The sequence below is a fragment of the Passer montanus genome, unplaced genomic scaffold (genome assembly GCF_014805655.1).
Source record: "Passer montanus isolate IOZ18808 unplaced genomic scaffold, ASM1480565v1 scaffold33, whole genome shotgun sequence".
NCBI classification, from domain to species: Eukaryota; Metazoa; Chordata; class Aves; order Passeriformes; family Passeridae; genus Passer; species Passer montanus.
Genome location: NW_024368041.1, coordinates 3,938,998 through 3,965,779, shown reverse-complemented (window position 1 = coordinate 3,965,779; position 26,782 = coordinate 3,938,998). Strand labels below are relative to the sequence as shown.

Sequence of the window (26,782 nt, the reverse complement as noted above, 5' to 3'; positions counted from 1 at the left end):
AATTTCCCGCCATTGGAAACAGCAGCTCATACAAGCAGGGATAGCAGAAAAAGCACCTCTGTCTTTCTGTGGGTTTTCCATTATACATACAGAAGGTTTAACCAAATCCAGGTGTCCCCATAAAAAGATAAACTTCAAGTTCAGGCTTACATTTGAACAAAAAGGATCTGGGAGCCTGTAGTTTAAAGAAGTTAGCAGAGAATTGTCATGCCATTTATCATTGGACTGGAGATGGCAAGAAGAGGCGAGAATAATTCATTTTCGTAACACTTACTGGCCAAAATCAAGATTGTGCTGTACTTGGAGCCGTCCAACCCTTCCTCCCCCTCACTGGTAATTGCTCTTTCCTCCACGGCAATCTTTGGCTGCCTGCCCCTCCTCGGTCCTGCCAAGCTGCCCTGCAGATGTACATCCACACCCCCTGATTTTCCTGCTGGGACAACTGCCTGCTGGCCAAACCACGGCCCCTGCCCTCGCAGGGGCTGCTGCAGCAGGGCTGGACAGCTGAGCTGGCACTGATCAGGAGCTGAGCTGGCTCAGGATGACGGTGGGTTCCTTCCAAGGGATGGCAGAGACTGGCTGCAGGCATGGGTGTGGAACTGCCCAGCTGCCTTAAAGCCAAAATCATGAAATAAAAACATTGCATACCTGTCAGTAGTTCTTTGTTAGTTCTGCCTCAGGATGACCTTAATATTTATAAATGCTACAGGAATGTTCTTACATGATAGGCACCCAGCCTAGACCCTTGGATATTCAGATGCTGTTTGCACTGTGAGTTTTAGTTAGCTTTCTCTACAGAGCCAAGCCTTGCTTGTTGGACTTTTTTGAATGCAATATACTTTAAAATCCTTTTAAAATGTTCTTTCTTTTTCTAGGCACACTTTTTAGAAGTGTGTTGTGAAAGTTTATAAACTGGAAATTCCTACTGCAAACTGTGACTTAAGTGATCATTGTTGTTTGCGACTGCCCTAAAATGACATTTAAATTTATAGATGCAGTGAGTCCAACTGTTCATCTCTGGTATAAAGCAAGTAACAGCCATGCACAGTCAGCAGATAATATATCTCAAAACAGTAGAATAAGACCATGATTACATGGCCACCTTAATTTGAGATAAATTTTTTAAAACCCACCCAGATTAAGAGGAATACAACTGCCAGGAGGCAGAGTGGCTGGGGATGGCGGGGGACTGTCCTTTACTCCAGCAGCTGCTGGGGGTGAAGTGCTCATTCTCAAAGGATTTATCATTTACATTTCAGTACCAGTATCAATGCCTGGAATCCACTCTGCTTTTTTTGATTGTTTGTTTGTTTGATTGACTGTGGGGTTTTAGTGGTTTTTTGGTGTTTAGTTTATTAACTACTCTTTAGAAAAGTACAAACGGTACTAAAATTGCAGATCCAATAGGTAGCAAAGCAATCAATGCTACCAAATAATGCAGGCTTGAAGTTCTCAAATTCAAGGCTAGATTATGCGGTGACACAGTAAAGATAGTGGTAAAAAATACTGGTTTTCAGCAGTACTGATACTTCACCCCATTATCTAGGCAGCAATGGGAATATTCAGGGTCTAAAACTGCAAAGCACAAAGTCTGTGCCAGTACACTCGAGTTTTCTCCTTCAGCAGCAACAAGGTCAACCAAACAAAAAGGTTTGATGGGCTGTTTGGTACTGATAGCAGCTCTGGCATCAGCAATTAACAGCATAAAGAGATGTTGAAAACACTGCCACCAATTAATTTCCACTGAAAATGTGAATATTGCTGTACATGTGGCAACTGTATGAAGGAAAATATTTAAAAATGCTAGAAAGAGTGTGAAATCCAGTCTCAGTCTTGCACTAATCTTTTCACTCCGCAGCAGCCAGGATTCCCCTCCTGGACTCTGTATGGATCCAGAACAGATTTCTAGCAGCTGACAGCACAAAGCTGGCCCATGTTCTGCAGCAAAGCACATCCCTTTGAGACCAAGGTAGCTCAGAAGTTATTAGCACAGAAACAAGCCATCCTGGTTGGGAAAGCTGTGTCTGAACGAGGCAGGCTCAGTCATCCAGCATGAGACAGACTGGATTTAACCCCTTGCTCTGTTCATCATTTCTATCCACAGCGATTTACATACACTTGGATTCTTTGGGACATGCTTCCTTGAGTCCTATTTCTTATCATCTGATGTGAAGCCAAGTCACACAGATAATTTTTACTTTAAGACAAAGCATTCCCAAGATGCATGAAAAAATGTATTGTTTTCTTTTTAGTCACTTTTTAAAAAAAACCCAACTTATTAGCATCAAGTAAAAATTATGAATTAGGCAAATGTAGGAGTTATTTTCAACCTTGAAAAGTTGTTTAGTAATTTTCCTAAGAACAAAAATAAAAAGTTTTAGGTATAACTTCTTTCAGAGCTGTTCAAACAAAAGTGTATTTTGACTATTTTATAGAGTAGAATTCATACCAGAATTGACAATATAACTATTTCAAAAAGAAAATTATATCCTAATGGTAATATTTTTGCTTTTCTTTTGGTAACGAAAATTAAAATGAAATCCATTACAGAGACAGCCTGCTTATATTTCTGTTATACAGATACCCTCAATAATTATAAATAAATGCTTTTTTCATGTCCTACTAATCCAGCAGGGACAAGGATCAGCTGGGAGGTTTGAATAGCTCAAACTCATAATTGTTTCATTACGGTATTCTGAAATTCACTGTGATCTTCCAGAGGAAAGTCCTCCATATGTGGTTAGCAAACCCATCTGTTTTCTGTGTGCATGAGAGACCCACAAGATCCTGATTTTTATTAAATATCAGGCCATGCTCTCAGTAAGAACCCTTCCTTATGGGTACCCATGAAATCAGGGCTGAAAGGTTAACATTTTGCAATTGTCAGTGACCTGGAGATGTCATCAGCAGGATACACAACAAATCAAACTTTTCACACTTCAGATACTTTTGAAAGCTCTGAGCCAGTTCTAAAATTGACACCATACTGATTGATTCCTGTGGTAAGGCCACAGCTCTCACCTGGGAAGGTTACTAAACTCCTGAAACTGAGAAGGAAAACACAAAGAAAAAAAAAAGAAAGAAAGAAAATACAGCCTTTACCATTGCTTGTTTCAAGAGTCAATACAGCTGCTTTGGCTTTTCCTGTCTTGCTGACAGATTTCAGCAAAATTTGGGCAAGGCTTAGGTGCTACAAGAACATAACATCTGAAACACAGCTTTCCAGCTTTCTGCAAGGAGGAAGGGGACATCCAAGCCTCCAACATTTTAAAAGAAGAGGTATCTTTCCAATGGGATCCTTTTCCCCTTGCACGTCCCTTGCTCCTCTGCAGATACTGGGAAACATTCCTCCCACTGCTGCCTCCCAAGCACCACTGCCCTCCAAGCAAACAGATGGAAATCAAGGTGTCATTTTTTAAAATCTAATTTAAATATGAAATGTGAAGGAATTGAGAAATGAGTGAAAGTAAAAACTTCCATTTAAGGCCATTATTTTTTCACAAAGGAAAAAAAAAACTACACCATTTGTACCTTTTCATTGCTGTTGCCAACTAGAAAGGAGTTATTTACAAGTGGGAAACCACACAGGTTTGCCTTGCCAGTTGTTAGATTTCTTGAATAAATCTTCCCAGCCAATTACCACATCATCACCTTCTGCCTCACATACCACATCATGGATTTGTATACAAAACCCTTGGTGACAGCACTCTTAGTGACAGTCAGGTTTCCCTCTCTTTAGAGTGCAAAACATAATTTTACTTCTAAAAGAAATGTGGAAAAAAAAGTTTGCTTATTTAAAGCTGGATCAGTAATCTGATTTGGGACCTCATGACTCTTTCTACTCACAGAAAGGGATACACTCAACCTGAGTTGCCAAGGAGTCTGTGGATTCAGATGTCAAACCCCTTTCAAGGGGGAGGAAGGTTCATAGCAGGACTTGGTGCCTGTAGTCCCAAGAGATGTTCCTGTCCCTTTGTGCTGGCTCTGGGAGCAGCACACCAAAGCCAGGCACCGCTCCCTTTTCATCCTTTTCATCCCGTGCCAGCAAAAATAAATAAATCAAAGGGCTTGTCTCCAGGCAAAGTAAGTTCCTTGATGTGCCTGACATGGATGGAGGAAGGAGGCAATAGACACATATCTGGCTGAAGGCAAAGAGAAAGAGGGAGATGAAAAGGAGGTGAAGATAGGAACAACCTTCCTGGCAGACCATACACAGACCAGTAAACTGCAGCCTTAAGTTTTCAGATAACTTAAAGTCCCAGTGAAATCAATGGCAAGATGGATGTTATGTAAGAACAAGTGCAGAAAAATCTGAGGCAGGAGAACAACAGTAGAGGAGAGAGAGCACAGAGCTCAGCTTCTTTTACACACTTACACACACAGCCTGCATTTATGCTGATACAGGATTTCTTCTGTTTTAATAGGTCACCCATAGCCATAAAGCAAAGGAATCCCCATGTTCAGCAGAGAAGCCAGGCTGCAGAGATGCTGGATGTGCTACCACAGAAGAGCCTAAGATCTAAGACTAACTTCTACTTAAAAGCTCACACAGGCAGCACTGAAGTTTTTGCTCTCACTTTGCTAAGCTTTACACTGTCACAATGGAATGAGGAAAAGAGATAAAAATCAGAGGCCCTAAAAGTTATGTTTCCAGTTAGATTTTTATCTTTGGTTGTTGGTTTTTTTTTTTAAGATTTCATGCAGTCTTGATAGGATTAGTAAAGTAAAGCTGGAACCTCACAATTCACAACCAACCGCATGTTGCTGGAAGGTTAAAAAATCATACCATGGCCTTTCCTCCATAACTGAGGTTACTGGATGGAACAGAATAAATTGCAGATGTGTGTTCAGTTCCGTAAATATCTCTAGTGAAAGTGTAATTGGCTGTACAGCGGGTGGTGTGGGAGTAGGCAAGTATCCAGGCTTTGCATAAAAAAGATTTTGTCTCTTGAGAGATGAGTTTCTTGTTAATTCTTTACAGCAGTGTGAAGCTGACCCACTGTTCCATCAGGGGGCTAGAAACTAGGTACCTGCAGAGCACACTACAACCCATAGCAGAGAAAATTAACTCCATTTACAGAATTAAAATATAAGTTCATCATTCTTGTGCTCCATCTTGGCCTGTAACTGCAGAGTGGTGTGGATGGTTTGCCTGAGCAAGGCTTCATTACACATTTTCATTACATATATATTACATATTTCTTTCAATTTTTAAAAAGAGGCTGAATTTTTTATAGTATTCCAAACAAATTGGTCTCCAACTGAAAAAAAACCTCAATGTGAATTAAACAACATAATCTATAAACTGCATAATACAAAAAAAACCCCCATCTAATAAAGTAATATCTATTTTATAACATAGTACAGTATGTCACATAGCATAAAAAGTCATAGATTCTCAAGGGCTTCATCATTGGTTCAGATAGTCTCTCCCTCCCTTCCTGCCTTCCAAATGATGGGAATCTGTGGGAATTCAAGTCTTTTTTCTTTACCAGGAAGAGAATTAAACCATTGCTGAGTAAACTCCACAGAGTTGACAAATTAGAGAAGAAAAAGAGCTGACCGTCTTTTTTCTTTACCAGGAAGAGAATTAAACCATTGCTGAGTAAACTCCACAAACAGAGTGGACAAATTAGAGAAGAAAAAGAGCTGACTTAAGAGCCCATGAGAACAGCTCTTGCTTTGGAGGACGAGTCTCTTGGGCTGCACAAGTCCCAGCTCTGCAAGTGGTGGAGTTTTGCTGACAGATCAGCTGAGCAGGAATTATTCACAAAGGTAAATTAATGCTATCTGTACATATCTGGAGAGTAATAACATAAGAACATAATACCCTGAAACACAAGCCATCCATAAATATGGAGTAGGGGAATATAGGTCACTGCTTTCCACGGCCCTAATTGGGAATTGGTGTGTAAAATCACTGACTTAATGTGAGTCCCAGTGAGAAATACCCACAGGTAAAGCTGGACCAGGCTGGACCACATCAGGAAAGCAAACCAGTGACTGCATGTCTAACTTTATAAGCATTTTTATTGTATAGTGCAATTTGATACCCACCACAGAACAGTCCTGAAAATGTTAAATAACTCGAAAGGCTAAAGATGGCTCTGGGTAAAATACTGCATCAGTGTCAGAAGAACAGAGTCTAAGCTTAGAAATAATGTCTTTTAGTGCTTGGATTGACCTTTTGGGGTCTTTTTTTTTTCCTGGTATATCTGTAGCTAAACCATATTTGCTAAAACAAAATTGCACAAAATGAATAAAGAACTTTAAAAACATGTATCAGTATACTTACACGGTCAAATATAATTATGCTGAACTGCAGTTCATTTAAGTCCCACATTGGTTAAAAACAGTCATGAAGTGCAAGCAAGGGAATTACAGGGGCAGACAGATTCATGAAAGGCACCCTCGGCACCCTCTGGTATCCAGCGTGTCATGAGCAGGAACAGCCTGCGCTGTTTGAGACAAACAGCTGCTCTCTGTTTGCACAGACAAAAGTGCAATTGTTTTTCCATGTGTTTGGCTAGCTAAACAGAGCCTTGGCTTTAATGCAATGTGCTTCCCGAATCATTTGCTTATACCATGAAAAGAAGCTACTTTGTGTCTTGAGCAGCAACAAGAAAAGAGAAGGAGGGAGAAGTGCAGGCAAGAGTGTTTAGAGCAGCAGCTGGGGAGCAGCAGCATCCTTGAAGGGCTCAGGGCAGAGAGCTGAGATAGCCACGGACTTGTAAAACCAACAGCATCTAGGAACTCTCCAAGGAATCAAGTGAAATGAGTATTGCAACTAAACCAAGTACTACAAAATGGTTTTCATCCTCAGCTGAGAACAAAAGTAGTTCAAAATGATAGCTTTTTGCTGAGCTGGCCACTAATTCTATGTATTTTTTACAGACACTTAGGATAACCTTTTCAAGATTTCAGGCATTCTGCAGATCAGTTTTTCAGCTGACAGCAGTCTCTGTAGAGAGCCTGGACTACCTGGGAGTGACCTGCAATAGCCTATGAGAGCTCCAGCATGGGGGAGAGCCCAGCTGCTCCATCAGGCACTAGATCTCGCCATCCAGTGGCCTACAGACCACACAGGAACTTGGAAGTTGTATCAAAACACAAGCACAGCCCCGTTCTATGGTACTGCTGTCTCTCTTTCTGAATGATTACAGCTGTAAGACTCCAGAAAAAATCAAGAAAACACTTTCATAAAGGCAGGATGTTCAGATATCTGGATTATCCTGTCATAAAACACCTCTTACTTGGAAAGAATTTTTTAAATTATAATTTATTAAAATAATGTGGCTAAATTTAGAAAATCCACTGATCTCCAATAATGAAGCTGCAGGTTTGGTTTTTTTTGTATTTGTTTTTCCTATTGATGAGAAGGAGCCAACATATGGACAAAAATACAGTGGGTCACTTGTTGCCCAACAGGATTTTAGGTGACAGGCCTACAAACAAGTTCAATTCTAAAGTCAACCACACCACTGTGAATGCGGAAAAAGGAGCTCTGAGATATTATGAAACTTGCTGTACTCACATAAGGTTTCAGTTGTTGTAAAGAGAAAAAAAGTTATTTTATTGCCCAGTAAAACTCTGTCTGTTAAAAGAGTCTTTAGGAAAAATCACACAGAGGCATTGGAAACCTAGTACTTCTCTGCAGGCCAAAATTTGGGTCTGGGATAAGCAAGAAAACCTTGTTAAACTGGTGTCCTGTTTGGCAGGGGGAAAGATGTTAAAGGAGAAATTTAGACTCAAAAAGTTGAACTCACTATTTTTGTATTTCACCTGGGAATTCACACTGTCTTAATTCCTTTCTCTATAGTGAGCAACATGGATCCTGTTGTTCAAAACCAGGTCTGACAATCATGAAAAGAATTTTTCTCTGTTTTTTTTTGTGTGTGCAGTTTGCAGCTCACATCCTGCTGGTGTGACATTTACGTCAATGTTCCTGACTGCATGGTGGGGGGTCCTTCCCCTCATATCTCAGTGTGTGAATTTTTACATGCCAAGTTTTGATTTCTTCATCATAGAACAGTTCCAGATAGTCACAGCAAGCACCTGGTCTCTAGTACAAGATAAAGATGGCTGATTTTTCAGTCCATTTTATGTCTACTGTCTCATAAGAAGAGAAGCTCCCTATCCACTGAAGCAAGCACAGTCCCAGACCCAACTACCTGGTGGTGGCTGTGCACTCTGAGGCTCGTGCACAATGGTGGGTTCACTTAACCTTACAAAACAGTTTCAGAAGTTCTGCAGCCTCAGAAGAGATTTCTTCAAGACAAACTTAAACTGATACAAGTCTGTGGGACAAAGAAGCAAGGCAAACCAAGAAAACAAGCAGAAAAAAATTGAGATCCACCAAAAAAGTAGGAATGTAGGATGAAATTCTGGCATGTCAGAAGATAACAGGAGCTTTATTGTGGCTTTAAAAGAACTAAAATTTCACAATTAAAAGTCTAATGATTTATTAGTGAAAAATGGAGCATAACAGGAGAATTTTCGTAAAGATCAGCAGAGACTGGAATATGGTAACACTGGAAATAGAAAGTGTCTGTCTGCAGGGTAGTTACAACCTGGGCAGGGGTGGCAGAGTGCGATGTCACAAAGCAAGTGTCTGGAGTTAATACAAACACATATTTCACGAGGGGGAGAAGGGTGGCTTAGGAAGAGCAGAGCTGTACAAACTGACATTTGAAACCTGGGGAGCTGTAACATTTCTGCATGGGAGCCACGGGGCCCAGTCAACAAAATCTCTGCTCTGAGACTGGAAAACCTGGATCTTATGATGTGAGCCACACCTCCCACAAAGAAACAAAGAAACTTTAGCAAATGTATCTGTACAGGTGCCAGAACAGATCTACTCATTAAATGTTTTGGTCATGTTTGAGAATATGTCAGATTTTCTGAAATTTTCCATCTCTATTTAAACCCAAACCACTGTACAAGAATTCTGGTGGAAAATGGCCAGTATTGCATAGAGGATTTGTGATAGGAAAAAAGAGGAGAATTCACATCTAAACTGTGACTTCCTTGTGGCCACCATGGGGCAGGTTCACAGTAGCCCAGTGGAACAGTCTCCAAGTCTCCCGACATAGAGGTTCAACAATGACAGGGCTTCCAGCACAGAGGAGGAATAAAATGGACAGAGTAGATGGTGCAGTGAAAGGGCAAAAGACATATATCCAATTTTGCACTGGGATTCCCAGTACTGAGGAAAAAACTTCCATTATTTCAATCAACCTAAAGACACTGTGCTAATGCAAAAGATGAAAAAGAGGAGAATTCACATCTAAACTGTGACTTCCTTGTGGCCACCATGGGGCAGGTTCACAGTAGCCCAGTGGAACAGTCTCCAAGTCTCCCGACATAGAGGTTCAACAATGACAGGGCTTCCAGCACAGAGGAGGAATAAAATGGACAGAGTAGATGGTGCAGTGAAAGGGCAAAAGACATATATCCAATTTTGCACTGGGATTCCCAGTACTGAAGAAAAAACTTCCATTATTTTAATCAACCTAAAGACACTGTGCTGTCAAGGACATAAAGACTCTGTTGTTGCACTTGTAGTAGCCTCCAATGAAAGCAAAGTAGAAATTTGCCAAACCTTGTCTCCTTCTGGCAACTAAACAAAGTTCTGGCAGTGACACACAATGTAGCTTTCAAAACTGTGTTCTTCTTCAGTTAGAGAAGCCTCTAGTTTGGTGAGAGGGCTGAATTCACAGAACTCCCAGACAAGAGGAGAAGGGTGCAATGCAGTTTTCTACCAAGTCCTCATAGAACCATGTTACTGTGATAATTTTCATGGCATTAATCCCAGTATAGTAAGAGTGATGTGGTTTTAGGGTAGGTCCAACCAATGTAGAAGTGGTAAAAAGATTCAATCTAAAAATTTGGGAATTACTCATTGAGTTTAATTAAATACACACAGGGAAAGTGGAAACCTTGGGACAGTTAGGGAGGCATCACCACAGCTCACCAGCAAACTACTTGAACAAATGATGACCACAGACCAAGAAGAGAAGGCAGACACAGAACAGGAACGCCCAGGCACAGATTCATTCATTGATCAGGAAAGCATGGTGAGTGCTATACATGTTAAAAAGTTGTCAAGCACAACCAATCAAGAACTCATTTTTGATGGCAGAGCTGAGAATTTTCACATTCACAAATATTTGATCTCTTCCAACTTCTGTTGAACCATTATGCTACTGACTAGCACAGCCTTACTTATTTTTTCTTTAGAGTCTTTTAGAAAGATTTCCACTAAGGATTAAATAAATAATAATGAAAAAGCCATCCAAACTGTTCATCAAATTGTTCAACATTATGTTCACCATGGCTATGCTCTTAAATGTCCTAATGTCCTGGTCCTGCACCTGGGGAGGAACAACCCCATGCAGTACAGGGTGGGGGCCAACCTGCTGGAAAGCAGCTCTGCAGGGAAGGACCTGGGGGTCCTGGTGGACAACAAACTGTCCATGAGCCAGCAGCATGTCCTTGTGGCCAAGAAGGCCAGTGGTATCCTGGGGTGCATTAGGAAAAGCATTGGCAGCAGGTCAAGGGAGGTGATCCTGCCTCTCTCCTCTGCCCCAGTGAGGCACATCTGGAGTGCTGTGTCCAGTTCTGGGCTCCTCAGTACAAAAGAGACATGGAAAAAAACGGAGTGGGTCTCGTGGAGGGCTACAAAGTTAGTCAAAGGTCTGGAGAATGTCTCTTACAATGAAAGGTTGAAGGAGCTGGGCCTGTTAAGCCTCAAGAAGAGATGACTGAAAGAGAACCTAATTAATGTCTGGCTAAATGGAGGGTACCAAGAGATGGGCCAGGCTCTTAGCAGTGGTTCCAAGCAATAGGACAAGAGGCAAAAACTGAAGGACAGGAAGGTCCACTTGAACACAAGGAAGGATTTCCTTACTGTGTAGTGATCATGCACGGGAGCAGATTGACCAGAGAGGCTGTGGAATCCCCCCTACTGAACAGGCCCAGTCCTGTGCAATGTGCTCCAGAATGACCCTGCTTGAGCTGGGAGGTTGCACCAGATGACCCTCTGTGGTCCCTTCCAACATGACCTATTCTTTGACCCTGTAATGTAAAAACCACTCTTCTCAAGCATGATCTCAATGATGTTTGAGGCTAATGCTACCCTACTCAGTTCACTCTCCAATCTCCATGATGGACAATAGCAGATATTGATCAAACATAACCAAATCCGAGGTCCTGGTTACTGCTGCATTAAGTGAAAGACAGAGTCAGAACATCTTTGAATTTTCTTTGGTTTTGCAAAACCAGACTGATTTTGTGGTAAAAAAATTAGATTTTCTTAAAATTAGATTTTTCTAAAGTCATAGATGCTTAAATACAGTTTCCACATTTCTGTAGAGGAGAATGGACCTTTATATTATAGTTTATATATAAATACTATCAGAAAATGAAGCACTTACAGAGACGTGTTTGAAACTTATATATACATTTATGTTCAAGCCCTACAGCAGTGGCATTCATTGTGGGTAGTGCTAGTGCATGTTTAGCTCTGCTGCTTCTCTATTTATGGACAAGCTATGAAAGCAGTTTGTCAGCAACTTTTTCTGAGTGTTCACATTACCAAATACATCCATTCTCAACTCACTCTAATGTAATTATCGAATTCGGCAGCGAGCTGATAACACAGCTAAAGGAAAATCCCAACCTGCCTCAGTGTTTTCATGCTGTAATTGAAAACAGATGGCAACTCATGTAATTTATGCTCTTCTACAATCAGTAACATGTTGGCATAAGATAAGAATTCTAAGACTGAATTGCATCTGCTTCAACAACACCATATGCTAGTGCACAGCATAAATATTTATTCAAGCCTACTCCATCTTCTCATTTAAAGCTCAATTCCTTGAAAAAATGAAAGTATCCTTCAGATAGCTTCAATTAGCACTGAGGCATCCTTGGAGTGCTTTGAAGGGCTAGAGGCCCAGCACCAAACACTGAGGTATCTTCTCTTTCCTAATCTTCTCAGAGAGGGTTAAATGGAGGCATGTACCTTGTGCCTTATTGATAAAATACAAATCCCAGTTTTCAAGCTCCCACTAGGGTGCCTTTAGGAGTTACAAAGAAGTTTCTCACCTACAATTTCAATGCTTCTCTACCTTTCCCACTATCCTGTAAAAGACTGGAAATTGGACTTGGGATAGTTTTTCCTGGGGGAAGGGTTTTTTTTAAGGATTTTTTTAGACTGATTTATATTGCTTGACAAACAGTTATGCAATCCACATATTTGAGGTCAGATTGGCAAGGACCATCAAATAGGTTTTGTGTTTTGCTGTAGCTTGAGGTACATTCAAATTCACAAGAATCTCACAGTTCAAATTTCTTCCAGTTGCAGGAATATAAGGCATTGGCAATTCCTCTGACATCACATGGTTTTGGGTTGGTTTTCACCCTGCTGGACTCTTATAATGTGTGCATTTTAGTCTTCCATGTTACAAGTCTGTAATACATAATATGTGATTGTGGCAGTATTTGAATCCTCTGGAGTAATCAGATAGTACAGATGTTCCTTTGACTGCATGAAATGGGCTTGATGACCTTGATGAAGTGACATCCATTGTCTTCTTGACACAGTGGCATCTCAATTACACTTGAGAGTTGGTTCTTATTCTGCTAGTGAAATCATTTGAGAAACTGGACTTGAAATAATCATTTGTGAATGCAGAAGACAATGCACAGGCAGAAAATTTACAAAGCTGATCTCTTCCAGCTTTTTGAGATCAGGAGAGCAGAACCATGCTGAAAGGGTCCTGGCTGAAATTACAGTTCCCAAGCTCCAAACAGAAGGTGTTGGTACCAGTGACAACACATGGTCCTTCAAACTCCCTGCTGCTGACTCCTGCTTCTGAAATGAAGAAGAACTAGGCTTGAAAAGCTTAAACAGCCACTGGCAATTTGTATGATTTGAGGACCTAAGGTATAACAACAATAAATACTAATTTGGTGAGAATCAGTTTAAGGAATCAGATAGCTTTCTTTTAGCAGTTTGAGTAGGACACTGATCTCTCCAGCCAGTGGGAAGAACAGATGATCAGGAAATTAGTGATTAATTTGTCTTTCTCACAAGCCTCATACTTAGCCAGGTCTTCTTGTTCCATCACACTCTGTTGCAGTTATGTCACATTAAATAACAATCTGATGCATAATTTAAGTCACTAGTTTGAAGTCAAGTTGTAACTTCTCAAAAAATACTTGCACCTTAAAAGCAGAAATAAACTCACAGAATAAATCACTGAAAAAAGAGGAAAATAGTTTTACTGACAACAGCTGGAAATATTCAGCAGTGTCATCTGCAGAGAACTAGATTTTTCAGCCAGTCAATAACAAATATTAAAGCAACCTGGGAACTTCAAAATCCTGCTGTTGCTGCCTGCACTGCTGATGACAGCAGACAGCTAAACAGAGCTGCAAATAACTTAGAAGGCATCACAACACTGACTCCTTTCACAGCTTTGTGTTTCCCCCAGCTCCCACTTGTTAATGCACTTGCAGCAACCACTCTTCTCACAACACTGTCACAGGCAAATACCCTTCAGCAAACCAGGTCCAAAAATACTTTAATAAAGCTAATTGACTAGATATTTACTGAATTATTTTCTCAGCTTCACACCTGAAACTTCAGACTGTGAGTGGTAATCCTATTTACCAGCCCCAGAAGAGGTATCAAATCCTAAAGCTTATAGCCTCTCACACATCTCCAGCAGATCATGTTAGTAGGGATTTTGTCAGAAATAAATTGTCTAAAAATTCCCCCCGACGAGGATGTCACACACAAGGAGATGGCAAGTGCTGCCACGCTGAGGTGCCCATGTGTGGCAGAGCCCACGTGTCCCAGCTGCTCGCGCTGTGCCCGGGCACAGCCACTGCAGGCAGCCAGAGCTCTGTCCCAGCTCATTGAGTTTTCTACTCAGACTCCCCACTCACAGCGCTTCAGAGCAGGCCAAGAGCCCAGGCAAGCTCAAACTGAAACAAGCCACCACTAAGTCCAGCAGGTAGGTTGAGCCTGGAAGGTTTACTGGTTTCTGTGATACGTGGTAGAATTTTAAATGCACAAAACAGGGTCCTACAATGGCATTGTAGCCAGCAGTCCTTTCTCAACAGTATGTCCAGTAATGCAAAGACAGGAAAAGAGTGCTCTCGAAAGCAGGCAAGTGCGAAATCACAAGCTTTAGAAATGAAGACATTCTAAAAACAATTACAGTGGATGCATCTCCTTAGGAGGAAAATCCCTGCTGCTACTGCCAAGAACTTTTCTACAAACTGCAAAGCCAAGGCTTGGCTCTTCTTCAAATTCTTGCCCTTTTCATCATAGCCAACTTTCCTTGTTAGTGCTTCTTTGGTGTAGAACTCTTTTGCAGACAAAAGCCTCTTGCACCAGCCCACCAGAAGTTACCATGCCCAGCCTGCTTTCAAAGTGCCCTTCCTGCAGCTTCCACACAGGGGAATGTTTCATTTCAAGGAGCTGTCATCTAAAGCCTGTCATTTGATTTCTTTAAATTTGACAGATTGAGGAGCTCTGTAAACAGATGGATTAAGTGACATAGATTTTTTCAAAATTTCAGATACTGCACTATGATTTACATACTTATTGCCATGGGAACATCTAACAAAAGCCCTTATTTTCAAAGAAAAACACCATCTCTTCACTAGGCTAAAAGTATTCAGAATTTCCAAAAATGGGGCAACAATTTTTGTGTCTAAAGAGGAGCTCATCTCATATACAGCTATAAATTTTTATGTGCAATTCTGCTCTGAAAAACCATTTCATGTAAAGATAACAGCTTTGAAAATAATCAGATCTGTCCTTGTGTAAAATCAAGGCAATATATACCAGTTTTACAACACTGCTTGTTGGTCTCAGGACAGTGAACTATTTTGCATTCTTCAGTCTTGAATGGTTCAGGCAGACCTCTGCAACCCCGTGGGATTACACATATTACACATATGACACCACAGTGTTGTTTTTACAAGTCAGGTTTCAGAATTGCTCCACTGTACTGTTAGCTTCTATATTCAGAGAATAAAAGCTGCTGTAAAATACTAAACTCCCAAGTTCAGGATCTAGAATACACACATGAATTAATAAATTATTTTAAAATTTAGGCCCTTTACATTTTAGGCAGAATCATGATTTGAAAATTACACTCTTCATATAAAATTTGTAACTGTATTTTATATTTAGGTATTGTATAAAACATATTAAAAAACTACCAGCTCCCTCAGAACTCAAGCATCTTTGCCAGAAGGATGTGTCTGGGTGCTGCATGCACCAAGCTCTGCAGCTGCCATTCCCTGTCCCCGGGGTTTTGCCTACCTGTTCTAAAAAAAAAAGAAAAGCTTTCAAAGACAGTATGTTCTTGAAAGTTCCATTGAGAAAAGAATCAGCAGCCAGAGAGCAGAAACCCCTGTCCTGCACTTGCTAAGGAGGCTCCCATGGCAGGTCTGGCATTGTGCAGTGGGCAGGATGTGCATCCCTGGAGCCTCCAGCTTGGTGTGTGTGAATAGACAGGTGAGAGGCAACTGGGGTGAGTGTGATGGGAATGAGAGATTAATCAGAAGGCTGGACAAACTTCATGGCAAACTGGGGTACATGTGGAACACAGCTGAACCCTTCATCTGTGTTGCTGCTATAAAATAAAGCATGGCATAAATGGGTAGTTTCATTTTTCTGGCCATTGGAGCAGGTATAGTAGCCAATTTCATTTTCTTGCTTTTATCTGTACTGAACATAATACTTTGTCATTATTTTTCTCTTTGTACAAGGCAAAGATTAATTCACAGATATATGCAGCCTGTGTTCCAAAACTGGGGTACATGTGGAACACAGCTGAACCCTTCATCTGTGTTGCTGCTATAAAATAAAGCATGGCATAAATGGGTAGTTTCATTTTTCTGGCCATTGGAGCAGGTATAGTAGCCAACTTAATTTTCTTCCTTTTATCTGTACTGAACATAATTATTTTTCTCTTTGTACAAGGCAGAGATTAATTCACAGATATATGCAGGATGTGTTCCAAGCCCACAGGTAAGTCAATGGGCTCTGCATTGCAATGCAAAAGCTAAAAGTGGAATGTATATTTATTGATTCTTAAATCACTTATGAAGCTATTTCAGCTCTTTATGAAAGTATCATCTGTTGTTCTTTCCAAATTATCTTGAATCTTAACTGCTTTACAGTGAACAATGGGCTATGCTAGCTTCACTCCTACTAGGTATGTCTGACTTTGCCTGTTCCCATAAAGGCAAAGTCCAGAAGGTGCATACCAGCAGTCACAGAAATTGGAAAGTAAAGAGGGATGCTAAAATTGTGCAGAGTTGAAAAAAACCACATTTCAATTAAAACAAAAAAATCCATCAACAATTAAGAACACCACCACCAAAACCAGCCAGCCATGCTGGTTGGAACCCACCCTTCAAAAGGGAAAAGGTCAAGAGAGCAACTTGGAAAGCACAATTGAGTCTCATGTGAAAGAGATTCCACAAATCTCAAGGACAGAAGAAAATAAACAGGAGGTGGTTTAAAGACAACAGAACTCACCATGCATAAATGCCTGAAACTGAGATAAAGGCACTCAACACTGGAAACAAAAACACCTCTCCCTCCCCAAATACAGGCAGCCCAAGACTGAGACCTTCACTGAGCAGCACAAATTTCCCTGGGAAACCATCCAATTTTGAGAACCCACCTTCATCCCAGCCGCAGCCGCTGGCCCACTGGGGTCCACAGCCTGGATGTGGCAGGGTTTGCTCCCTCTCACCACAAAGCCCCAGCCCACAGCATCACCAACAATCTGGAAAGAAGAAAGGACATGGTCACTTTCAAGCAGCTCCATGAAATTCAAGGAGGCAATTTCTAAGTGGTCCAAGACATAATTTCAACATCTCTGTACTTCCAACACATAGTAGAGTACAGGCTGCTACATCACTCAAAGGAAAGGCTCTATCCAAGTGATTCCTCTTGCTTTTAATTAAGTTTCTTTGTTGAACTAGGAGGCTGTAAAAGCAATGCTTTCAATGATTAGGCTCAGGAAATACTTTTAAAGAAAGGCTCTAATAATGTATGTGAGTCAAATTTTATGTCTCATCATGTAGAAAGACCTGCTAGAAAACTTCGGTTTGGGTGGGTGATCCACTCCTGCAGAGCAGGAGCACCAAGTCCAGATAAGTTTGTATAATGCAAATGTCATTGGCTTTATGTAATTTTATACCCCTTTTAAGTATCATACTGGCATAAAGACAGAATAAACAAGTGCTGAATCAGACCTGAAATTTGTGGAAGTACTGATAATGGAGTTTGGGATTTTGAAGTACAAACCTCAGCAAATACAAATAAGCTCTAATTATTCCACCAGAAAATGTCTATTTAGATTGCTTTATGCATATAACATGCAGAAAATAAAGAAAAACACTGGAGACATACCGTAAAAGTTTTTCTAACATATGGGGCTCCAGGCATCAAAAGCTCATCAGCAGTCACAGGTCTCTTTAATACTGTGGAGGTACAGAAGTAAATATAAATAAAAATCAATAAAAAACCATTCTACTGGAGTTTCTCCTAATACATAAGATTCAGTGTTGGGATACATCTTTTTTGGCCCCACTTCTCATGCATGCTTTCAGTTCTTCCAGGCTTGTTTAAAAGCAGTAAGAGAACCAAGGAAAAGCCTGCAGAATAACACTGAGTACAAATGCTGAGATCTTTGGAAAACTGGGTCATTTAGCCAACAGACTTTGTTGTCTGCAATCAAAATCCCCTAAACACTATCACAAAACTCAGAAGAGGCTTTTCCTGTGTCCAGTGTTGAAACAAGTGACCAACCTTCCTGGCACAGAGCAGCTTTCCTTCACAGCTCACTGTGTGCTCTCTGCTATTTCATCTGAGCTGGGTTTGAATCACAGAACTGAATAGCAATAAAATCCTGCTTGGGTGAGGAATTATCTCAAGAGACTTCTGCGACTGTAGGCACAGACCTACAACTCCCATCTTATCCAGGGACAGATGAGGCAACCTACAGGTGTCTGGGATTTTAAATGAAAAGAAATAACAGTAAATTTCTGCAGGTCCCCACTGCCTTCCCATGTAATGGCATAATTTTCCTCTGAACAAATTAAATTTGAAGTTCTGCCAGATCAAATCAATACCATCCTGTGTACAACTTTTTATCTGTCCATAAATTTTTCAAACACAAAGGACAACATAAAGATATATGCTGTTGACCCCATTTGCCTGCTTCACTCTTAATATTATGGCTGCTTTCTTTTAGTGATAAATAATTTTGACGGTGTCTGTCTTTTCAGTCACAAGTGGGAGACAAAATTTCTCACAGATGGTATTTGAAGATGTTCTTGAGTTCCTTAATGACATTCATGGGAGCAGGGAGAATTCTAGCAGACAAACCAATACCTTTTTTTTTTTAACTTTTCCATGCATTTTGATGAACTGTCATTTAGCCAATGTTGCACTTTGCAGAGCATGTCTGGTCAATGTGAAAAAACAATCATTGTGCTCATTTGACAAGCCAGAATCAGGTAAATCATCCATGCAGGGCTCTCTTATGTGCCTCTCTTCATTACACCTCCAGAATTTTTTTTTTTGTTTGATGATTGTTTTTCTACATGATTGGTCAAGTCATGACCTGGGTGTTTTTTAAGTGCTTGCCTGCAAGCAAGCTTGTCTGACAACAAATACACCTCTGTCTTGTGTTTATCAGCACGTAGTTCAGCAACACGCTCTGAGTCTGGATAGCAGGAAGCTATTTGTGAAAAAAGTCTCTTTACAGTGAGCAGAGGATTAAGAATTCCTTGTAATACTTACATCTGACAGCCTTATGTTAACCTATGCAAGCTGACGTGTGGATCTGTACTTGTGCTCTGGGAGAAATAACCCTACATTGCCAGTAATTGTATAATTCTTAAAAACCAGTCTGTTTATAAGACCACTGCTGTCTTCTTTCAAATATGAGTCTGTTAAAGCTATTCACAGTTTGAAAACTAGTCCTAAGGGAAAGTATCTTCTAAAAAATTTATGCAAGAGCAATGTCAGCCTATTTTTTTTCTTCCACTATTGTGTAATCAGCTGCATTAAAATAAACTTGTTCTCACTACTCATGGGCTGACACTTCATATAAAATCAGAACCATAAATGAACAGAATAGTTGGCATACTTTAGATAACATACACATTTGTGGATAGCACATGAATGCTGTTTTATCTGTCCCAGAAAATTTTCCAGGATGTAATTAATGTACTGGGGACAAAGAGCTCCCCATACAAAAGCTACCAGAGCATTTCTAGAAAGTATACCTGAGAGATATTCTGCCAAAACATGACACTGTAGCACCCTTTATCTAGGGGCAAGCCCCTTGCATGAAGGCGTGAGCACAGTGGAAGGTGATGATGAGCACCCAACAGGAACACACTCCGAGGATGCAGTGGCCACTAGAACTGACAGCATTCCCTCTGCTGGGCAGCAGGTCTGCTGGAGGGGTTATGGCTTCTGAGCATGTAATCCTACTGAGTCCTTCTAATTATTTGAGTTCTGGGCTTCATACTGAATTCCCAGCAGAGCTAAAGCAAAGGGAAGGAAAAGTGCTAAAAGGAGAGAGAGGGAAAATATCCTTCCCTTTCTGATGGCCACTCTGCACACCAGGGATGAAACGCACTTTAGTTCACTCATCTCCAGAGTAAATGGTCAATGTTTTGAACAGCATTCACCTAGTGCTTGAGGCACTGTCCTGTAATCACTTCAAATGCCAGCATCCCTCTGAAAACAAAGATTACACACATCCACTGAAGCCTTACCCCATTATACAGTACTCCCCACACCACTGGCAGGGACTTGGTGAATTTGAAATAATGAGGAACTCGAACGGCAGCAGGGGCCCTGTTTGATATTCAGGGCTATTTCTGAGGGAAACAGAGAGGCTGAAACAATATCTATCTTGGTCTGTTTTCCCCTTCCCAGATGTACAGTAAGAAACAATTTTAAGTGAACTGTGGAAGAATGGGTGTGTTTAACCTTCCGGCATGGGATAGGAAATCCTTTCAAAAGGAAAATAAGTTTCAATACTACTTCCACCTTCTGAAACAGACCAGTGTAAGACTTAAAACAAATTAAAATGTTCAAATGGTCTCTGACAGGCTGAAACAATGCTGCCTCCGTCGGTTTTTTTTAGAGCCTGCTGTTTTCTGAAGGGTGTTATTCCATATGGTCTCTGACAGGCTGAAACAATGCTGCCTCCGTTTTTTTTAGAGCCTGCTGTTTTCTGAGGGGTGTTATTCCATTGCAGCTCAAGCAGTCACTGGATAGTTAAACTCTTCTCTGACTTGCACCAAAGGAATGTCTCTAGGAGGAGATTTGAATTGGTTCAGAGCCTGGCAGTGGAAAGGCAAATCTAGGCCTCTGACTGCACGTAGTCCTAAGAGATAAACTGCAGCTCAAACCACAATTATGGACTTGATGCAGAGATTGCTGGAGGCAGACATCTGGCTTGTGTTCAACAGGACTTCAGGCTAGAAGATGATAATAGTTCCCTCTGGCCTACAAAACTGGTGACACTGTGAATTTTTAATGTATTCTTGGAAACAGAGGCTTAGGCGTGACAATAGGCATTTTTCACGTCGCCTTCTCCCACAGAGATGTCTGCACCCTGGCTGCTGTGCGTCACAAGCCATGCTGGTGCTCACCAGATTTGGGGTTGCAGAGCACGGGGGGACTGCTGCTGAGAGTGGGGCTACTACTGAAGTACCCACTGCTGCCACAGCTGCTCATGCTGCTCCTCCGCACCGCCGACACAATCTTTATCTCCTTGGTGGGACTCACTGCAAGCAGAGAGAAAACACAGAGAAAGGGAGATGGTACGGTTATTAGGCCATTTCCCTGTTTCCTAAAATAAAATAAAATAAAATAAAATAAAATAAAATAAAATAACAACAACAACAAAAAAAACCAGCAACAAGCCATGCTTTCACTAACAACACTGGGAATGGGTTAGTGTGTCCTACATTGTTAGAAGAGTCACTGCATGAGAGTAATGCTGCAATTAACAGTATGGCTGAACTGTTCCCATTGCAGTGTCTTCTAAGAGGCACTCCAATATAGGGAACTATATTTTTCCAGTTTTCCTCTCCTTCTTTCAGTTCTTACTAAATATTACTGTTCACAAATGCTGCAGGGCCCCTTCCCCTCACTTTTAATTTTCTTGAAAACTCCCCACAGGATGTATGACAAATTACTTGGAGTTTGGGGGACTTTAACCAGTTCAGTTTGAACACGGACCCCAAAATTTGATCAGCATCTGAAATGCTGTTGATAAGATACACCGCAAGGGAGCTGCAGGTTTGGTAAAAATGAGTAAATGGACAATCCCTATGAACAGGGACATATAATACTCAGCCCTGCATTTTTATTTTTTTCTAACACTGAAACCCATCTGAAATGCTGTTGATAAGATACACCCCAAGGGAGCTGCAGGTTTGGTAAAATGAGTGAATGGACAATCCCTATGAACAGGGACACATAATACTCAGCCCTGCATTTTTTTTTTTTCTAACACTGAAACCCTCTGTCCAAAACCAATTTTTTAATACTCCATGGAGTCACTCTACAGGCAGCAGTATAATTAATGAGTCACCTGAGAGAAAACTGGTGTGCTTCCTGTTGTCATGGTTCTGCTTGCGCAGGCAAAACGGGCTGTCATGGCTTTCTGGCATCAAGCGAGACTTCTCAGTCAGGAGCTCCATTAATCGCCGCCGCCGGCGGAAATTCATTCTGCACTGGTAGAGCAAGTTGCTGTCCATAAAATGGTGCTTGTTGGACACTAGGAAAAGAGATAGATACAAAATCTATGCCTGGTAGGCATAGAAAGAAATCCAAGCCTACCCATGTGCAACTTGTGCACTACAGACCTTGCTGTAAGGATGCTCAGAGCATCTCCTCTTCCCCTGTGAAGCCTCAGAAAGAGGAGGAAGGTGGCCAGCTTCACACAGGTGGCTTCAGTACACACCCTTTATAGCAGAAATAGCAAATCAGGAATTGTAGTGGCAAATGTTGAGAAGAATCTTTTACATTATTTTGATTAATGATATGCACTTGTTAGTGCCCAGTGGAAATAGAAGTACTTTACCTCTCTGTGCCAGGTTGCACAATGGCCCATCTCCATGCACGATTCCTCTGTAAGCCTTGCTGCTGCTGGCCCCACGGACCAGACTTAGCTCCTTACAACAAGTTTTGTGTAAATTTATCAGTAAATTTATTTACGTCAAGTTTTGTGTAAATTCATCAGTCTAGGGCAGCCCCTGGAGCTCTGTCCAACTACCTCATCCAGAGCTACAGTGCAGCAAAGAATCAAGACCTGTGTATTTCCTCTGTCTTGTTCACCACAGACACTGTGTCCCAGACATTTCCTGCAGGCCACTTCCCCGCTTCGCACGGATACACAAGGTTTGGGAACAGGCACCTGGCCAAAAATCATTTCTTACATAATGAGGAAAAATCTTAATTGCAACCTGTATTGACACTGAGAGCAAACCCTAGGCTGCTGGTGTCAGAGCAGGAGCACCAAGCCTACCCCCGAGTGCAGCATCACTATAATATCTACATTCTTCACTGCCACCAATGCTGTGATGAAAAATGCAGTAGTTGGATGGAGCTCTGTGCCAGGTCCTGAAAGTGCTTTGACTCCTGCAGGTCTTGATTGCAGGAAGTCTCTCTGGAGTACTCTGAATGTAAAATAGCTGCAGTAGGTGTTTGGCAGCATTTTTTGCCATTTTTACCCAGCTTCTGTGATCACATTCTGCAGAAATAATTTCCCACAGTTGACCTTTTCAATGAAGACAAATCCAAATGAAAATTTTTTCAATGAAAAAATCCAAATTCTGGATTTTTCTAGTTTAGAAATTGCATATCTTGCAATTCTGAATTGTAAGAATTGGTAGGCTATAGATATTTATGTGTAAAGTGTAAAGAACAACACAGGTATGCACTGAGATCAGTCAAGTCTATGGTTACATGTCTCAGTCACTTGGACTCCTACTGCAGACACAGAATTTTTGCCTTGCTCTTTGCTCTGCCCAGTACATGGGGTCCAAAAACCAGCAGAGTCCAAGGAGCATGGAGCCATGCTGTCTGCTTTCTTTTCATTTTCATCCCTAACACAGTCTTCCTTGCTCTCATCCCTTCTGAACACTCCCTGAGTCTCAGGTTACTCTTCACGGAACTACAGAACATGACTACACCACACATGACAACCTTGCAAAACAGGCTGTATTTACACATAAACTGCCAGTAAGTCATTTGATGTTTGTGAGCTGAAGCAATAACCTCAAAGAAGAAAGAGTCCAGTCCAGTCACCTCCAGGGATGTCAAGTCACCCAGACACTAAGGAAGACGCCAGTCCTAGATATGATCCTCAGGGCACCATCTTCTAAGAGGATGCAGAAACTGCCTTATGAGGTCAGACCATCTTGCAAAGAAGCACGCCCCTTGCCCGCCTGGATCACTGTCAGAGAGACCACTGCTTGTACAAATGGACTTCTACCTTTGGGACACGAGAAATAATCAGCACACAGGAACTTTCTGAAGTGCACGTGCTGGTGCCCAAGCTGCCACAGAGGCCATCTGCCCCAGCCACATGGCATAGGCTGTAAGGCAGCCCTTAGATTGCCTGGCTCTGTCAAAGACCTTTGGAAGAACCAGTGCCACTTGGCTTTTGTCTGCTTCCTTTTGATGCTGAATCTGTTGAGTCCTCAGGGATTCAATATGGCTTTGTTAAGTCAAATTCAGCATCACAAGTATCTCGTTACTGTGTTCTGACACATTAATTACTGCAGGCACACACTGCTGCTGTGCTTCCCATTTTGGATACATATCATATGCAATACTATTAAACAGCACCTACTAACAATCACTATTTTTGAAGAACGGAAGTAGAGGAGGAGAGATTTGGCAATCTGCCTACATCCCCCAAAGGATTTGCTATCAGAGGCAGAGTTAGTGCGTAGGTGCTTGCAGCTACCAGTTTCATTTTAAGATCACTGACATAATAAGTAAAAGTAGCAATATCTATCAATATCTTACCACATTATTAGAATAACTTAATTTAAAAACAAAAAAAATTTTTGAGGCCATCTCAAACTCAGTCTTAAAAAGGCAAGCTCTACTTATTCGGCACTATTGCAATTCATAATCTTAATCGAAAGAGGATTCCACAAATGCTTCCTTGGAAATAGAGCTGCTGTGGCCAACCATTCGCAATGCAAGAAATATCAGAAGGATTTCTGAGTCAAGTTAAATATTATGATGCCACCATTTTTAATGAAAATTATTCTGTTGTTTGTGTCATTAACTGAAGTGCTCTAACAGTACTCAGAAATTATGATAATCAGACATAAACACACACTCATGCTGCAGACATTGTAAGCACTCTGAAAGTCAAGAATTACTGACCATGAAACTAGATAATATAAACATTTTTATGCCATGATACTGAACACATTTCAGAATAACAATACTTGTTTTGAATTAAATATAGTAATATTTATGCACTTAAACTAGCAAGGCTTAGGTTTTCCACTGAAGTCATTCATCTCTGCTGTAATTATTTCAGTCCATAGAAGGGTAAATTTTTATACAATAAACGAGTGCAAGTGGAAAAGCTAAGTCCAATGACTGTGTGTTGGAGAATATTTGCATATGATTTACACAACAAAGGATTTGCAGCCAAAATGCTTAGGACATGTACCATCAGTATAAAGTTTGGCATGCTCCTTGACTTTCATATTTTAACCTCCTCATTTCTAAGGACAGTTCATATATCATGTGCTTGTAACATCATACATCATGTAACTTTTTACATATTTAAAAATAAGCAAAACATTTAAATAGGAGCAATATAGCTCAGACTGTCTTCTTGTGCGTACATCATCAAATAAAGTCTCTTACCAAAATTACTACTGTGCCTCTTTTTTTTTTTTTTTTTTTTAATCATCTGAGTTATTTATGATTTGTGATTAAATGTCCAGGCTGTGACTCTGCCTAAGGATGAATGTATCTGAAAATGTGTGGAAAAAGGAAGTTGTGCACCACGGATCAGAAGGAAGAAGTTGAGGAGGGGGAAGCAGATGTATGACTGCCTCTGAAAGCACTCCCCAGGTGCAGTGGCTGGCTTTAAGCAAGAGCAAGAAGTGACACATGCCCCTGTCCTTGGTAAATCACAGCTCTGGGAATGCTGGATGCAGAGCACACACAGAAGGGTGGGTTTGTTACACTGGCAGCTGCTGGTGAGAGGTACAGGTGCAGTCACGGGTGCTCTGCCCAGCCACTTAGCAGCCCACACTTTGCTGCGAGCAGCAGAGAAAAGTGGGAGTGAAAAGCTTTTCCAAACCAATGGCAGAATGCTGAGAGGGTTGCACAGACTTGCCCAGGAGCAGTTTCTTTAAGGGTAATTTAGAGGTTGTTACCTCTGGGTGTTGACTCAGAGGCAGTAGCAGATAAGGTTGTGGCAGCTGACAAGGCTCTTGCTCCAGGTACCTCTCTTGAAAGTTGCTATTCTAGAAAGGGATTAACATTACTGCTCCTGAATTAGTTCACTGCCCTTCACAGTGCAGCACAGAAGAGCAAACTGGCACCCATTTCAGTTTGTCTTTAACAGCCAAGCCATGGCTGATGAGTGTCAGGACCTGCATTTGTACATTATGAGGGTGATGCAAAGAGCAAGGTGGGGTGGCTTCATGTTTCCTGCTCCAATTTAATTCAGGGCTGTTCAGGTGGCAACATGTTCATGTTACAATGTGCACCTTATGCAACAGAAAGAAATGCACCAAAGAGAGTAAAGTAAAAATATGGCAACTGGAAACCTCCAAAACCATCAAAGTATACAAGAACATTTACTGTTTTGGAAGGAAAGGCACCAACACTAACACATACCCACCAATGTCAAACTTTGAAGGTAGAGCCATAACCCACCAGTCTAATCTCATACACACACACGGTCACAAAATTTCTCCCAGAAACAGAATTTAACAATTATCTTTTAATCTTACAAAAAATTTAGTTTACTCATACTTTAAAGCACTTATTGACCACTTTACTCTTCCTTTTACAAGCTATTCAAGCCTTCAGTCACTTGCCCTAACAGAAAATAAAGATTCAACTCAAAGATGATTTTGCTTAACTTTATCTACTAATCCCTGGATTTTGTCACGCCTTCATTAGAAAGTTACACATGATCTGGTCAAAAATCTTTGCAAAGAAATTTGTGAAGAGATGAAGCCAACTCTCAAATGCATTTTTTATCAACTGAATAAATACTACCCCCTAAATTCTGACCTTTTTTAGCTCTCCTGGAGTCCTCTTCAGAACTTCTTTATCTTTCCTAAAAATCCACTTATCAGAACTGCATGCCCACAATTACAGCCTTACTCCCCTTTTCTTACTGGGTGTTGTTCTTTTTGTACATCCCAGACCCACCATTATTGCTGCACTGTACTGCACAAATAGCATAAAATGGGAATAATTTGTGCCCTGCACATCCTCCTTTCCCTGCACAGCACAGCTCCACAGCAAGGAGTAGAGCCTGTATTCTCATTTCCTAGATGCATTGCTTTGTATTTATACCATTAGCTATCAAAAAACCCACATTTCTTTTGGGGTAATAACCATTTAATTGAGTTCAATTATTTGTTTACTGTCTCATCTATCCCTAGAGTTTGCAAATTTCATTGGCAAGGGTTTTAACTGTTCATTCACCAT

At 41.0% G+C, this 26,782-nt stretch overlaps 1 protein-coding gene across 1 annotated transcript in view; it reads right to left on the bottom strand.

The window, feature by feature from the left end:
- DEPTOR (DEP domain containing MTOR interacting protein) overlaps window positions 1–26,782 on the bottom strand; it is a 78,369-nt gene that overhangs the window by 7,438 nt on the left and 44,149 nt on the right. The window contains exons 5-8 of the mRNA XM_039715403.1: window positions 21,666–21,851; window positions 20,719–20,853; window positions 17,453–17,523; window positions 16,719–16,823 (exon numbers count right to left, since the gene is read on the bottom strand). Of these exons, the coding sequence (XP_039571337.1) occupies window positions 16,719–16,823; window positions 17,453–17,523; window positions 20,719–20,853; window positions 21,666–21,851 (497 nt within the window). The remainder of the gene's footprint in view (window positions 1–16,718; window positions 16,824–17,452; window positions 17,524–20,718; window positions 20,854–21,665; window positions 21,852–26,782) is intronic.